General features: G+C 38.2%; 1 protein-coding gene across 1 annotated transcript in view; it reads left to right on the top strand.

Annotated features, from left to right (window-relative positions):
- Positions 1 to 14408, top strand: part of LOC104935500 (protein unc-13 homolog B-like) — a 63438-nt gene that overhangs the window by 37047 nt on the left and 11983 nt on the right. The window contains exons 20-22 of the mRNA XM_027274179.1: positions 1045 to 1188; positions 4161 to 4238; positions 4528 to 4605. Of these exons, the coding sequence (XP_027129980.1) occupies positions 1045 to 1188; positions 4161 to 4238; positions 4528 to 4605 (300 nt within the window). The remainder of the gene's footprint in view (positions 1 to 1044; positions 1189 to 4160; positions 4239 to 4527; positions 4606 to 14408) is intronic.

Raw genomic sequence — 14408 nt, forward strand, 5'->3', positions numbered from 1 at the left:
TTGAAGGATGCTTCGATTCATTCAAGTGTAGCAGAGTTCTGCTTTGGCCAATGAGTCCGAGTCAGATTCGCAGAATGATGGACAAGTGTTGTCTCTTAATCTCCTGATGGTCCCCAAGCTGTACTTTATCTTCAGGGAACTGCTCTGGGAGTTTTTAAAGAAGCCTGTGGGTTAGGGTGGTACTGAACACTGTTAAAAGTATATTTTTGAGACAATGAGACACTTCAGACATACTTGCCAGCTTACATCAAATGGAAAAGACTGAATGAAAGTCAAAGGACTAAATGTTTTTTTGTTTTTGTTTTTCTGAACATGGCCTAAAAGTAATGGACTCAAACAAATGTAGGACTCAAACAAACAATCCAAATTCTAGCCTAGAAGAAAATTCAAGGTTTGCTCTCCTCTCAACCATCACATGTTCAGTTGAGTAAGCAAACGCATGTGGATTAGATAAATATGTAAATGTCTAATATGTACAACGTTGATGTTCAGTGTCCTCATTACTCTCCACAAGGAAGCACTAAGCAACTGTTATTAATTTACACTTACTGTTGTTAAGTGCTTAATGGATCCCTTTGGTTCTTAACAGACCAGTTATAGGTCCATAACTTGTAAGTTTTAGTCAGTGAGACAGACTACAAGAATATGGAAAATATTTGGCACATTTCTCTTGACTACCACAAGCTACCTCAGCAACCCTCTGTGCTTCATTTCCATTTTCATTTAAGCCATTTAGGTGATGAATTTATCTGCAGGAACATATGATTAGTGCATGGTTCTATCCCGCGGCCAGGACCTGTTTTTCTATTTTTACCCTTCTGTTGTGGTTAAAATTAACCTATGCCCCTTTCCGCTTGATTTCCTTACTCTTAGTCATTAATTTGTGGCTGTGTGGTTTCTAATTAAAAAGCAAAAGAGAAGGAGGGGAGTTATACAGTATGAGTCAGTAAGGCGGAAGAGTGAAGATAGAGAGTGAGACTGTTTTGATTAAGAAAAAAGTGGTCTAAAAGTTTGCAATTTGTCTTCTCATTACTCTGCTTGCAGTTCCAGCAAACATCTGAGCACGCTCTGTTCTCCAGCTCAGTGGTGGACATCTTCACTCAGCTTAACCAGAGCTTTGAGATCATCAAGAAGCTTGACTGCCCCGACCCCACCGTGGTAGGCCAGTATAACCGACGCTTTGCAAAGGTGAGATGGAGGTTTCTAAAAAATATGAACATACTGTAACAAAACCATAAAAATGTTCTTGTCGCTTTCAAAAAATTATGTTGATAAGTCAGATCAACCAGTTTGCAGTTATTCTAACATGCTTCCTCTATGTTATCCATGCAGAAGGATTTGTTTTAATGTTGTCATGTTCCAGCTTCTCAAATCTGGTGCTTTCCTTATCTGACATAGTATGTACAAAGGATTTATAATTTAATCAAGCAATTAAGAAACTAATCAGCAGATTAATCAATTATGAACATGAATGAATCTTATTGTAATATTGGGATAATTTGAAAAACAGATTTTCTAACCTTTTTTAAGATGTTTAGTTGGAAATTTCAGACATTGTTTTTAAATTTGAACTCTTTCTTTACTTGCGTACTAGTGTATTGGATTTACTGTCTGTGATCAAACTACAGCACAAATATGTAGTTATTTAATAAGAGGGGATAAAGTCTAAACTTTTATTCATCCCTGAGGCAAAGTTACAGAGCTTTGCTTACACAGCTCTCTTGAATCTTTTGTGCATTTATGATGTTGACTTCTGAGCTTCTTATTTGTATACAAAATGTATACAGTGTAGTGTTTTGCTATTAAACCTTGGATATCATATTTTCTACAAATGTAAGGCAGTTGCTTTTAGGCATAGCCATTCAATCTAACAAACCTGTACATAATATTTGTGTGTGTGTGTGTGTGTGTGTGTGTGTGTGTGTGTGTGCGTGCGTGCGTGTGTGCGTGTGTGCGTGTGTGTGAGTGATGGCTTGTTCAATATGGGATTCATTAAATAAGGAATGGCTAATGTAAGCCATTACTCTGTGCTGTCCATTTGTCTGTTCCCAACCCTTGACTCTCTTTTCATATTCGGCCACTCCACTCATGTTAATCTCTCTCTCTACCTTTTCATCTCCTCCCTGCTCTAGTTTGTTTTTCATCCTTCTACCGTCCTGGCATCTTGTTCATCTATGCACTCTCCATCTTGTGTTTTCTTTGTCCTCAGATATTTTTCCATCTATGTATGCCTTTCCTCTCTCCACATATTGGCCACATTCTCTCTTATTTGTCTCTTTGTCACCCTCAAATTCCTTATTCTTTCTATCGCTTGTCCTTTTTCTCTTTCTCTCCTGCCTCCAGGCCAGCATCATTATAGTTCATTTTGAAAAAAGTGTGACATGTCAATCAAGGCAGAGCAGCTGAAAAGGGAGAGAGAGACGTACAACGAGAGAAAAACATACCAAGTAATGCCACATGTTTAATACATGAGCGTAAGAGGGCCCTTGGGCTGACTCAGTGGAAAGTAGGAAAATCTTTCACAGTGAGTCCGAGACGCTGTGAGGTATCAGGCACAGTTTTTGTCATTTCGACTGATAACTTAACTTGCTGATGTAACCTGTGGAGTTTTTAGTGTAAACAAAAATGACATTCATCGTTTCTCACCAAATGGTATTGTGTGTCCTCGAGGCCTAAGAAACACATCAGGTGGATTTTCACCTTTTTATTAAACATTCAGAAAAACTTTTTCTTGGAGATTTTTGAAACCTGAATTGAAGTGCAGTATTTTTTTAGGTAAGGTAAATGTAAGGTAAAAACACCTTTGCTTGTGGCATTCATACGTATCTTCAGTTTCAATTTCAGTGCAATTTATTTGCCACATAAAATCATACAGGTGTAATTATAGCAAAATGCGTTTCCTATCACTCCTCCAATTTGTTCTGTTAGAAATAGTGGACAGTATGAGAACAGAAAACATAAAAAATAATGGTCAGTAAAAGATCAGATAAATTGTTCTACAGGATGCTTTTGAAATCAAAGTGATGAAGATAAAACTTTGCGGTGTCTATGACTACTATATGACTCATTATCTTTTGATAATTTTTTTTTGTTGTTGCCTGCATCATTCTGGGTAAAACGTCATGTGTGCCCAAGTTAGTGGCTGTCCAGGAGATAGTACAGCAAGCAAAGTCACAGAGCTCAACCATTTTACCCATTTCAGAACTAATTGATTCTCAAAATTCTGGTCTGACTGCTTTATACCACAACATACTTCTCAGTCACGTGATGTATGATGTGCTGTTTTGTACAGTATAATTTGTGTGAATGTTAAAGTGTCAAATTTGACAAATCACATGTAAAGTACAGCAGTGGATGGTTTTGGATGCTGCACAATGTGAAAATAATCTGATAAATTTTATTCTCCTGGCAACAAGAACAGTGCTTTGTTTAAAATAGATAGAAACAGAATTGGGTTGTTGTGTATGAGAGCTAATATCTACCATGGGTAAACAAGCTAAGGAGACTGCCTAGAGAAACTATTTATCAAGAGAGAAAAACAAGTCCTTTGAGTGCCGCCTACAGTCTCTGATTGGCAGGAGGGTCACTGCAAAAACAGAAATCAGCACATAACACCTAAGATATGTTGCCAGATCAATGAATACATAATGCTCATCGCTTTCTGCAATCACTGTCACTCCCAAAAAATCTGTTTGATACCTTGCAACTCCTAAACATAGTAGACTCAGCAAAGGTCCATCACTTTGAGGCATGAGTTGCAGATGACTGAGAGAGTCAGTCAGACATGTCATGCAGCACCACACACCTTACATATTTGATTATTGGGGCTATGCTTTGAAGACCTAGGAACGAATTTAAATGGCATGTCATTTTAATGGTCTCAATTTGAATCTTGACTTGAGATGTAACTTGAAACTCACTGACTAGGACGGATTAACCCCAAAATACATAATAAAACCGTTCATCACAGGAGATCTTCACTGCAGAGACATGCACAGAGTGCCGGTGATGTGTTTGATGCCACCTGAGTTCAAACAGCAGTGTCCTCTCCTGATCAAACAGCTGACTCAAACTAAAGGAGTAAATACCAGTTCAGATTCACTACTCCAGAGGTTCCCAGAGTAAACATCTCCTACCTGGGTGTTATCTTGTTTCCACAGACGATCACCAAAGTGCTGCTGCAGTACTGTGCCCTGCTGGCCAAGAGCTTTCCCGCCTACTGTGAGAAGGAGAAGATAGTGAGTACTGCTGTGTCGCCACTCTGCTACCAAACCATTTTGCTCTGGGCTCATCTCTGATTTAGATAGAGACCAGGCACTTTGAAAACTGGAGTGGATTCATATTTTAGTTACTGCTGCCTACTTCTGTAACTGTAACTGTAACTTCCATCTCTGTTGTTTGCTATTTGGTTCTTTCATCTTCTTGTCGTCAACTTTTTTCTTGGCTGACATTTGCTCTTGTATTTTCCTTTGACTTTTTTTTTTTACTTGACTTTCTCTCTCCTTCATTTCGTTTTCTCTTGTGCAGCCTTGTGTGCTGATGAACAACATTCAGCAGATGAGGGTCCTGTTGGAGAAGATGTTTGAATCCATGGGAGCAAAACAGGTGAGTATTAATGATGTATGCACACACACACACACCTGCCACTTGTCCTGAGCCATTGGTTTAATCATCTTCCACTGAGACTTGAGAGTCTGAAGTTTTTCTTTTCAACCTGCTGCCACTGATTTCACCGATGAGGTCTTTCTCTGTGGGTTTTTTGCGTGTGTGTGTAAGTTTTTCCAGAGCATATCTTTTAAAAAAAACCCTTTTGTTCCAACTGTTTTCAAGCATGAATGTCAACAAAAGCATCCAGTGTGGAAAATTGTCATGTGTGGCATTTGTCATGCCAATGTGAACATTGGTTGTCCATAAATCTCATAAATCAACAGTGTTGAACTTCCTATTACAAAGAGATCATACTAGCTACTGAGGAAGTGAATGCACATCCATGCACACTGAAGAAAAAATAAAGGATAAAGGTTTAACCGTATGTCGAATGGGGTAATATGCACTGATGGCTGCTTGGGACTCTATTTTTTTTTTCTACGCTGTGGATGTTAGGTTGTGGATTGTTGGATTGTTTTCACATACACCAAATGAAGGGAAACAGATCTTAGGGGCTGTTGTGTGCATTTGGAAGAAAACAAAATTGTTCAGCAAATCAGCAAAATGTTGCACGTGAAGAACCTTTTCTCATCAATTGCAGACAAAAAGTGCCTTTTCCTATCACAGCTAATCCAAAAACTGCTTCTTGATCTTCAAATATCTAGTTGTCCTGATTTTTTTTGTAATTTGATTTGTTTGTGAGATGACACCATGAGTGTTCGTTGAAACGGTGCTGGAAAAGCTCCTGCCAATGAAATCACAGAGAGGAAACAAATTCCTGAAAACAAACGTTCCCTGTCTACCCTTTTTTCCTGGTCACTTGGTCGTGACATGTTCCAGTACATAGGAGAGCCTATGTGTGTCAACTCACTGTCCTCCAGATGTGACCTAATTACTGAAATGGATCCATTTTATATGTATTTGGTTTCATCGGTTGCTTCCAGGAGGAGCAGCAAAGTTGAATGTCATATGCATGTAGGCTTTTTCTTCCTGTTTGTTCCGAATCTGTAATTGTAGTTGACATATTTCAGAGCTTAACAAAGGGATGAAACTTGGAGGAAGGAGGAAAGGGTCTTAAATCTGAAATTTGTAAAACTAGTAGAAATATATCTACAGTATGTATTCGTCGTGAGTGAGTCATAGGAGAAGCTTCCACACTCGTACTTCTCCTGTGACATTCACATCACTATTCAGTCTTGCTTGAACCTTTCTGAGATATTTTTGGAATATCAACAGTGCTGCAATAATAGCTCATCGTGACTTAGTCATGTCTTTGCAGATGAAGGTGCAAAAGGTACAGCAGGTGTTTAGAAAAAAAGGCAAATCTCAATGTGTGTGCATGTGCACGCTGATTTAAGTAATGTGAGATTGTGTGTGTTCTGTGTCTTTGTGTTTTTCTCTCTACAGTTAACTACTGAGGAGGAGAGGGTATGTCTAGGTTTATTTTTTCCCCTCCTCCTGGAACACAAAAATCCATATTAAACAAGTTCAGTGTAGCAAACCCCCCCCTGAACCTCTTGCCAACTGCCAAACCTCTTTTTACTCAGTGGTGTGCGTGTCTATTTTTAGGTTGATCCAATTTACAAGATTAACTTGAGCTCCTCCTCTTCCTCCTCCTCCTCTTCCTCCTTCCTAGACTCCCAGTTTTCTTTCCCAGAAATAATCTGCAGTTTTCTTTGACACCTAATATTATGTATTTGAAAAAATACTGTGCTCTTTACTATGGTGCTGCATCTGTCCAAAAGCTTGAGAACGAGGAGGAACCTGAGGAGTTTGATGAGGAGGTGGGTCAACAACCTCAAACCTCAATGTTCCGTTTAAGTAGAATGTTTTTTTTTTTAGTGATTGTCACACACAGGTGTACCTAATGATATGAATCATGGTTGCCCTGTTGTTCATGCTGGCCCACTGACATTGTTGTTATTAAGTACACCTGCTATGAGTCCAAATATTTGCACAATTCAGTCACATTAAGATTTTGCCATTGTTGTACTGTAACTAAGAGCTCAAACCATAAAAAACAGCTCTAAAATACACCGTAGTATGCGGACTGGGGTATCCATGTTGGGTGTTAGTTTGAGCTTGTGGCTATTAGTATTATCATTATCATAAATTAGAGTTTCATTGATTTTGTTGTTTTACTGGACAGCCACATGGTCTGAGAATGAGGCGGAAACGTCCTCTACATCAGTTGTGTCCTCACCAAACCTCAGCAGAGAAACAATTCCTTACAAGACTGTCTCTAATATATTTTTTTCTTTATATAGCCACTTTTTTGTCCTGCATTTTATAGAATTTGTTTGCTTTTATTCCCATACCATCTCCACTAGGCCATCAGTGACAATGAAGGCGAGGATGACATGGTGGGTAGGCTGCATCAGCAAAAGCTGCCAGCAAAGAAAACAAAAATCACTTTAATTTTTGCTAATCCACATTGTATTTATATTTTAAAATAACTTGTTTATAACGTTTGTTTGGGGGATTGGGGCAATCTTTATGGCTGCCAGTCAGAGGAGTCCAAGGTGAGAGAGGGATCCTAGGTCATTCTTACTGAGTTTTTCATTCATATAATGTTCTTAAATGCCCTTTATTCTTATTTGTTTTTCATTATTTTTGCCTAATTTCACCTTCTTTTCTTATTGTTTTGTCCATTTCATCAGTCTGTCTGCTCAGACTCAGAGGCATCTGAGGTAAGAGGGAATTAAAGAAAGAAAAAACTGTCCTCTGTCATTTTCCTGAGACCTTTCTTTTTTTTTACATTTTAAACCATAATAATCTCAGTATTTGTGAGGACACTTGCTAGTTGTAATTGCCGGTTAATAACAGACACACATTCAAACCAGTACACCAGTGTGCGTATTGATTGTCTGAGTGTATAGCAGCATCATTTGATATTGATGTTGAAACTGTGGCTGTATCCTTACAAAGCCTCCTCACAACAATAAATATAGAAGGGAGGGGGGGAAGGCTCATTTATTTTTCCATTCAAGTTTTCATAATCTTCTACCTTTAGATTTGTCATACACAAAGAAGACTTTAAAACTCCTTTTTAGACAGCGTATAAATGAAAGCAGCAATGCCTGCCATGTACACAGCGCAATGGATTCAGAGGGAATCACACACACATTTTAAGATTCCACCTCCAGGTACTTTGAACCTTCTAATATAATCCTAGTGATGTGTTGCCTCCATGCATCTTTCAGTTATTACTTGATTATTTGACTGACTTCTCAAATCAAGTTCCTACATTTTGAGGTACTGTACTGTACCTCACAGGTACCTGCAGATTTGTAACGACATGGTTTTGTTTTTGGTTGTATTGTCTTATATTATCTGCTTTAGGCGAAGCTTCTGATCATAAACATTAACTGTCCAAGATCTCAGAACATTTTAAATACACTTTTAACATATTATAAAATGACTGTTACCTCATTATACCCCATCTGCTTCACTCTAAGCGACAATTGATAAATGCCTCCATGCCAAAACGTCCATAAAGGCCACATGCTAGAAAAGCTCTTAACACATTTATAGCTGCTAACACAGCATCTCTCGTCTAGTGAGTACTTAATAGACTAGATAGTAGGCTACCAGATAATTGAATTTAAGAGTGCATAAAATGTAGTATTTAGTCACCACCAAATGGCTTCTTGAAATGGCTTAGTTTGTCGGCTGAATGTGGGAGTCTGTGGCATGTCAGAGAGGAGGAGGAGATTTGGAGCAGAGGGTGTAGAAAGATAAGTGTGCAGCGTGCTGTGCTGGTTAATTGCTAAAGTTACTGTTATCTTAATAGATGTTAAATGGGATGTTTATAGTGAACATACACGTTCAGTTATGGGGTAAATGTGCTGCTCCTTTGTTATAATCGGGGCCTCTTCAGGAGAGGATATTTTGTGTAACATTTAATGTGTATATATAATGTGTGTATTTGGTTATGAAAATTTGTCTAACAGCAGTTGTGTGCAAGCAAGCGTTAAAGCTTGTGCATGAATATCCATATAGCTCTGTAAAAAAGACATTTTGTATATGAAATTATCTTCAGTTTCATGTGCCCTCATTGAGTGCCTTCCAATGTTGGAGGTTTTAGTCAGGGTAATAGTTTCAAAGGCACAGCCAGACTGCAGCCAACGCAGGTTGCCAGACTAAAGACACTGAACCTCCATGAGGGAAAAACGAGCACAAACAGGTTTATTTCATGACTCCAGTCTGCGCTGCAAAATAATTACAACAAAAAGTTTAATTTAGTTTGTTTGAGAGAAACACACAGAGCGGGAGAGTAAGTAAGAGCCAAGTAGGTCCCGCTGTTTACCGACGATGATTACGTGACGTGATTGCAATACTTGAACTCTTGAACACTTTATTTGCTTCCATGGCTTTAGTACGTTTTAATACAGTAAATATCTAACATATAGTACCTTTAAGTCGTGGAATCAAAATTTTAATTTTTATTACGTTTTGAAACACTACTCCAAGGCCTAAACATTCAGCAATGGAAGGCAGAATGTCCCTGCTATATGAAAGATATCTACTGCACTAAGGCCTTCAGACGATTATCTCTCTCTCCACTCAGTATTTAATAAATATGTTAATAGATTACATTTTTATTAATAACAAATAAAATGTCTATGTGAGGTTCAGCCATCACCTATAGGTGGCTGGTTTCATCAGTTGTGAAGTATATTGGATTGAAGAGCTGTGTTGTAAGAAAACAACATTGTTATTTTTACAAAACGGCATTATTGCTAATGTCATGTTTCCTGTTTTTTTTCTATCTGCCCTGTTCTCTCCTGCCCTGAATTATCCCATCTGCCCCTAGGTTGACAACAAAGAGAAGGAGAAAAAGGTTGGTTGGGCTGGTCAAGTGACAGTTAACATGCTTAAAATCAGGCCTTTGGACTTCACCTGTGTCTTAACAGAAGAAGATACTGTTTGTTCTGAGTTTAATCATATTAAAAGCTGCACAAGGCCACTTGAGCTTAAATGGTAGTCAGTGGAAGCAGTTTGTGGAGTGATTCACTTTATTTTGTGTTTTGCACCAATAAGATACACAGTTTTCTATGGAAATATTGCCAGATGCAGGTTTAGTTACTGATTTTGTGCAGACTATTGAATGAATATGAAGTTATTACAGAACAATCAGAGGTAAAACTGTGGGTGTTGTATTGGCACTGACATAAAGACAAGTGCATAATTGGTTTAAACCCTGGACATCATCCCTGGGTTATATCACTGTTTTCTCTCACAGTCTTATAATGGTAAGAGACCAGCATTTGTCACCTGATGCAGATTAGCATCCTGGTGTTGCATTAAAATGCCTGTTTCCACCAGACATCTCTTTTTATAGCTAGCAGCACTGAAAATATGCTTTGAGGAAGCTCTGGGTGCTATGTGGCTCTTGCTATTACTCTGAAAAGATTGAAAATCAGCTAGAAGTGGGGAAGAAAAACTTGAGACATTTTTACCTTTCTATACTAAAGGTAAAATGCCAAGTTTTTACAGGTGTTGAGTATACACAATGGCATATCTCCTCTGTGGATAACAAGAGGCAACAAAGGGAGGCGCTGAAAAGATACATTGGAAAGCTCTAGTGGAATATTTTTTTATAGTTAAGCTATAATATTCATCACTGAGCAGATTTTTTTCTCCTACAGCTTAAATAGTCTTGAGAAATTAGAGCTCTGTTGGTGATATAACTATTGCTTTAGTGAATTTCACCAGAAGTGGCTGTTTTAGTTTGTGTCAATGTTGTGCTGGAAGCAGTTGTTTACCATATGTCCTCCTGTAGGATGACTCCTCAGCCTATGATGACAGTGAGGAGGAGCACGAGAAGGTGTGCTTTCTTTACCATAGGTTCCTCCAACATTTCCATACCTAACCTTTTCCTCTGCTGCTGGCTGTAATATTGTGCTAACTGAAATCCTCACATGTGGTTGACTAGATCCTCCATTCACTTTCCTATTCACAGAGACAGTGTCAAAGATTCAGTGTGTGTCTGAGTACTGTAGGTGCACTGAATGTGTTCATGTTTCCACAATTTTCTTCCATCGTCATACATTGACTTATTGTCTTCCCCTTTGCCTTGTAGTCATCGTCATTTTCTGTCTTCTACTTTAACATGTCTTTGTTTCATTGCTTTCTTTGTTCAAAAGCTTGATAAGGAAAAGGTGAGCCATCAACCAACGACCCTGATTACCTTTTGATCATAATTATGAATGTTTTGTGGGGTTTCTTTTTATTTTATTAACAATTATGTCATTTGTATTTTTCTTTCCCATTTTCACATCTTCCTAGTGTCAGTCCAAGAAGGAGAAGGTGTGTTTGCAACTTAGATGTGTGTCAGCAAACTAGTGTCTTTTTACTGTGTTTTTTTTATATTTAGTGTGTTGTGTGTATAAATGTATGAAATCACACTGTGAAATGTGTAGAAGGTGTTGCTTGTAGTGATGAACCCACAGAGAATTTTCACATGTAGCTTCCCTTGGCTTTTCAGAGCTTAATAGAAAGTTTGAGCTCTCTGTTTGGCTGACTGGCCCTCGTCTTTATTGCTTTGCTTCACTGTCACCACTCCCATAGCGCTACTTTCCGCTACAGCAGGAAACTGTAGGCACAGTCTACAGATTTACATGACGAAACAGTCAGCTGCTAAAGATTGCTCTCAGGACTTTGTAGAGACCAAAAACTGAGATAAAAAAGAAAAACTATCAGGTGGCCAGAAAGGTGGCTGCAACTGTTGGAGGAGTAATAACCAACTGTTTGCTAAGTTTGCCATATTAAGTGATGCTATGTCTGTGATGCAACTTTATGTTGCACCCAAGTGGTCAGAAAAGAATCATTATTAGTGAATTATTGCAGGTTTAACCAAAACGCTTTACCTTCATTTTATCCTGCTAAAATGACAAAACTCCATAGTATGTTTAACATATTTATTTTAACAAGATTAACAGTTACATTAAAGCTGAAGTGAAATGGAGGCAGGAGCTTGTGTGCTCCTCCGTCAAGATGGTAGTTAGAGTTAGGAAACAAGGACCCTGTTGTGATGAACAGATATATTTAACCTCAACTCTGACAGCATGAGACCAAATGGTAAACTGTCATAGGTTTTTGTGCAAAGAAGTTCTCCGTCAACTCCAGACAAGTGGAGTAATAGGAGAGGAGGAGAAGTCTGCAGCTTTGTCTTTCAATAGTATTACCACACCTTTCAAGTCCAGGAGTAGGTCATTAGTAAAATTAGTTTTTGATAGAAAGGACAAACTGCAGATTCTAAAGAGCATAAGTGTGTTAAAATCATGGGGTGTCCACACCCCTGCCTGGTGTTAATGATCATAATGTGGTTTAAAAAGGGGTTGAAATAACACATCTTGTGTGAACTTTTATACCGGTGCTTCTAGCATCTAAGTGTGGCTCACTTACAAATGTGTGTCCTTGCAGGCTGAAAAGAAGGACAAAGAGAAGCAGGTTGGTTTGTTTGTAATCGCTCTGCCTGTCACCTCCTCTTTCTGTATGTATTCAGACCCCCACCCCAATTCAGATAAATTTTTTAAGCTAAAAAGATTTTTAAACATTTACTTTTTTGCCTTTTCCCCAAGGAGGACAATAAGAGCAAACAGGTGGGTGCTTACAACATAGATAATCATAGTTACTTTAGATATATTGTGGTCAACCAGTGCAGATGAGTACAAACAGTGATTTATAAAATTTCAGTAGCAGCTCAAATAAAGGGTTGTACAATATCTATCTTTCTCAAGTTTGTTTTATAGTCTTATGTATTCTTAATTTATATTGATGTTTTATGTTCTGCCCACTTTGGCTAAAGGCGTATTGATCACTTGGGATGTACCAACTAATTGTTAAAAACACTGTCAAAGGTGTTTAACATCAGTAAAGACATCAGAGCTCAGAAATAACTTCTGACAGCTAAGAAGAACAACAAGTTACAGTGACTTTGCACATCTACACATCTACTACTGAAAAATTTTATGGACATCATCTTCCAAGGAGGACCAAGATGCATCTTTCTAAGATTGTTCACCAAAATCAGACAGTTATCGGTCATGTGACCTGTTTACCCCTCACTTTAAAATTTTCCAGTGTGAACTGAACAAACTACATTTAAAAATGCTGCCAAGAAAACTATCCTACATGTGTGGGACAAAAGTGAATGCACAGTTGTAACATCTTTCCATGAGACTTCAAGTGGCTGGTTTTGGTCTTTTCAAATGGTAACAAGGGCATTTTAATGTGTGACAACACATGTAGCAACTGTTTAGATATATGTAGCTTACAAATCAAAAAAGTTTGAGTTTCTAGTTTGAACATTTTTGTATGTGCGTGAGTGTGTGTGTGGGCCTTGGGACGAGTATGAGGTCCATAAAAACGGAGAACCTGACCACGTTAATACCTCTACTCTCTGTCTGCTGTCCCTGTTGACTCAGACTTTTCCCAGAATCCAATTCAAAGAATCATTTTCATTTGCCAAAACACTTGATTTGGCTTAGGCTAGGGGCAGCACTGCTTAATTCAGTTTAAGGCATAAAACATTTTTCTTGGTTGGTCATCATTTTGTTTCTGGGTTTGTTATTCGTGATTTAAACTCTTTCAGTTTAAAATGGTTAGTTTATCAGTTAACTTAGAAAAGTTTGTGTTCAAAGGGAAAAAACTGAAAAAATGTGAAAAATGACTGTAAAGAACAGCCATCTAATGTTTTTTTTTGTTTGTTTTGTTTTTTTCTCACCAGTCGAAGGAGGAAGTAAACAAGGTTTGTTTGCCCATGCACAGTCGTCATCCTTTTGTCTTTTGTAGAGGTTTCCTCTCTGATCAACCTCATAAATGCAACTCCTGAATTTACTATTAGCCTGTTAGCCATGGCACAATAGAGAGCACTGCCTTACAGTGTACACCCAATGTACACCATTAATACTGCAGGTAGTTCTTGTAAGGCATAGAGTCAATCTTTAAACCTCAGCAACCTCAAACTGTTTTGTACTTTTTATGTTTGCACATGCAACTTTTATACAAGGTTCATTTTACCTACATGTTTGCCTGTGCATTGTGTAATCCGAAGTCAGCAAGTCTTCCAGACACACACAAAGGACCCAGCAGATTATATGAACAATGACGTTTGTGTTTCAGCTGCTTGTCTAAGCGTGCACATTTGTGAAAAGCCATATCATCATAAGAGTTGTAGGTGTGACACGACCATAAATAAGCTTGAGCCAGTTATGTAGTAAGTGTACAGAAAACATCTGCTTTAATTAGCTAAGTATCTGATGATTCATTGGATGAATGAGACGATTTCTCAAGTAATTTCTGTTTGGGATGAAGTGAGTGTGCAGCAGTACCATATCAGGCAGCAGGTGATGTCAGTTCTCCCCTTTGTCTTGTAGCGTATCAATAAACCAGAGGCAATAAACAAAAAGCTCTTATTAAAATCACCCACTCACCATTACCCAATCCACCAGACAATGTCACAAAAACCCACCCAAAATAAACCCTCATAGTATTTTGACCGGCTGTATACAATAATGTGCAACCCTGTGTCTGTGTATACCATAGTTTGTTGTAATCATCAATATCCTTCATAGTACTGTGTGATTTTTCCTTTTCTTTTTACTTTTGTGTCTTTTCTCGTTTTTTCCTTTCTGTCTTTCCGGGAAGACTGAAGCCACAGCTGCCACAAAGAAGGTACAGTTGGGTGGTAGAGAGAGATAAGACAGTTGGACAAACACTTATTACCTGTAAAGGACACTTCTAATTTCAGACTG

The sequence above is a fragment of the Larimichthys crocea genome, chromosome III (assembly GCF_000972845.2).
Source record: "Larimichthys crocea isolate SSNF chromosome III, L_crocea_2.0, whole genome shotgun sequence".
Classification (NCBI taxonomy): Eukaryota; Metazoa; Chordata; class Actinopteri; family Sciaenidae; genus Larimichthys; species Larimichthys crocea.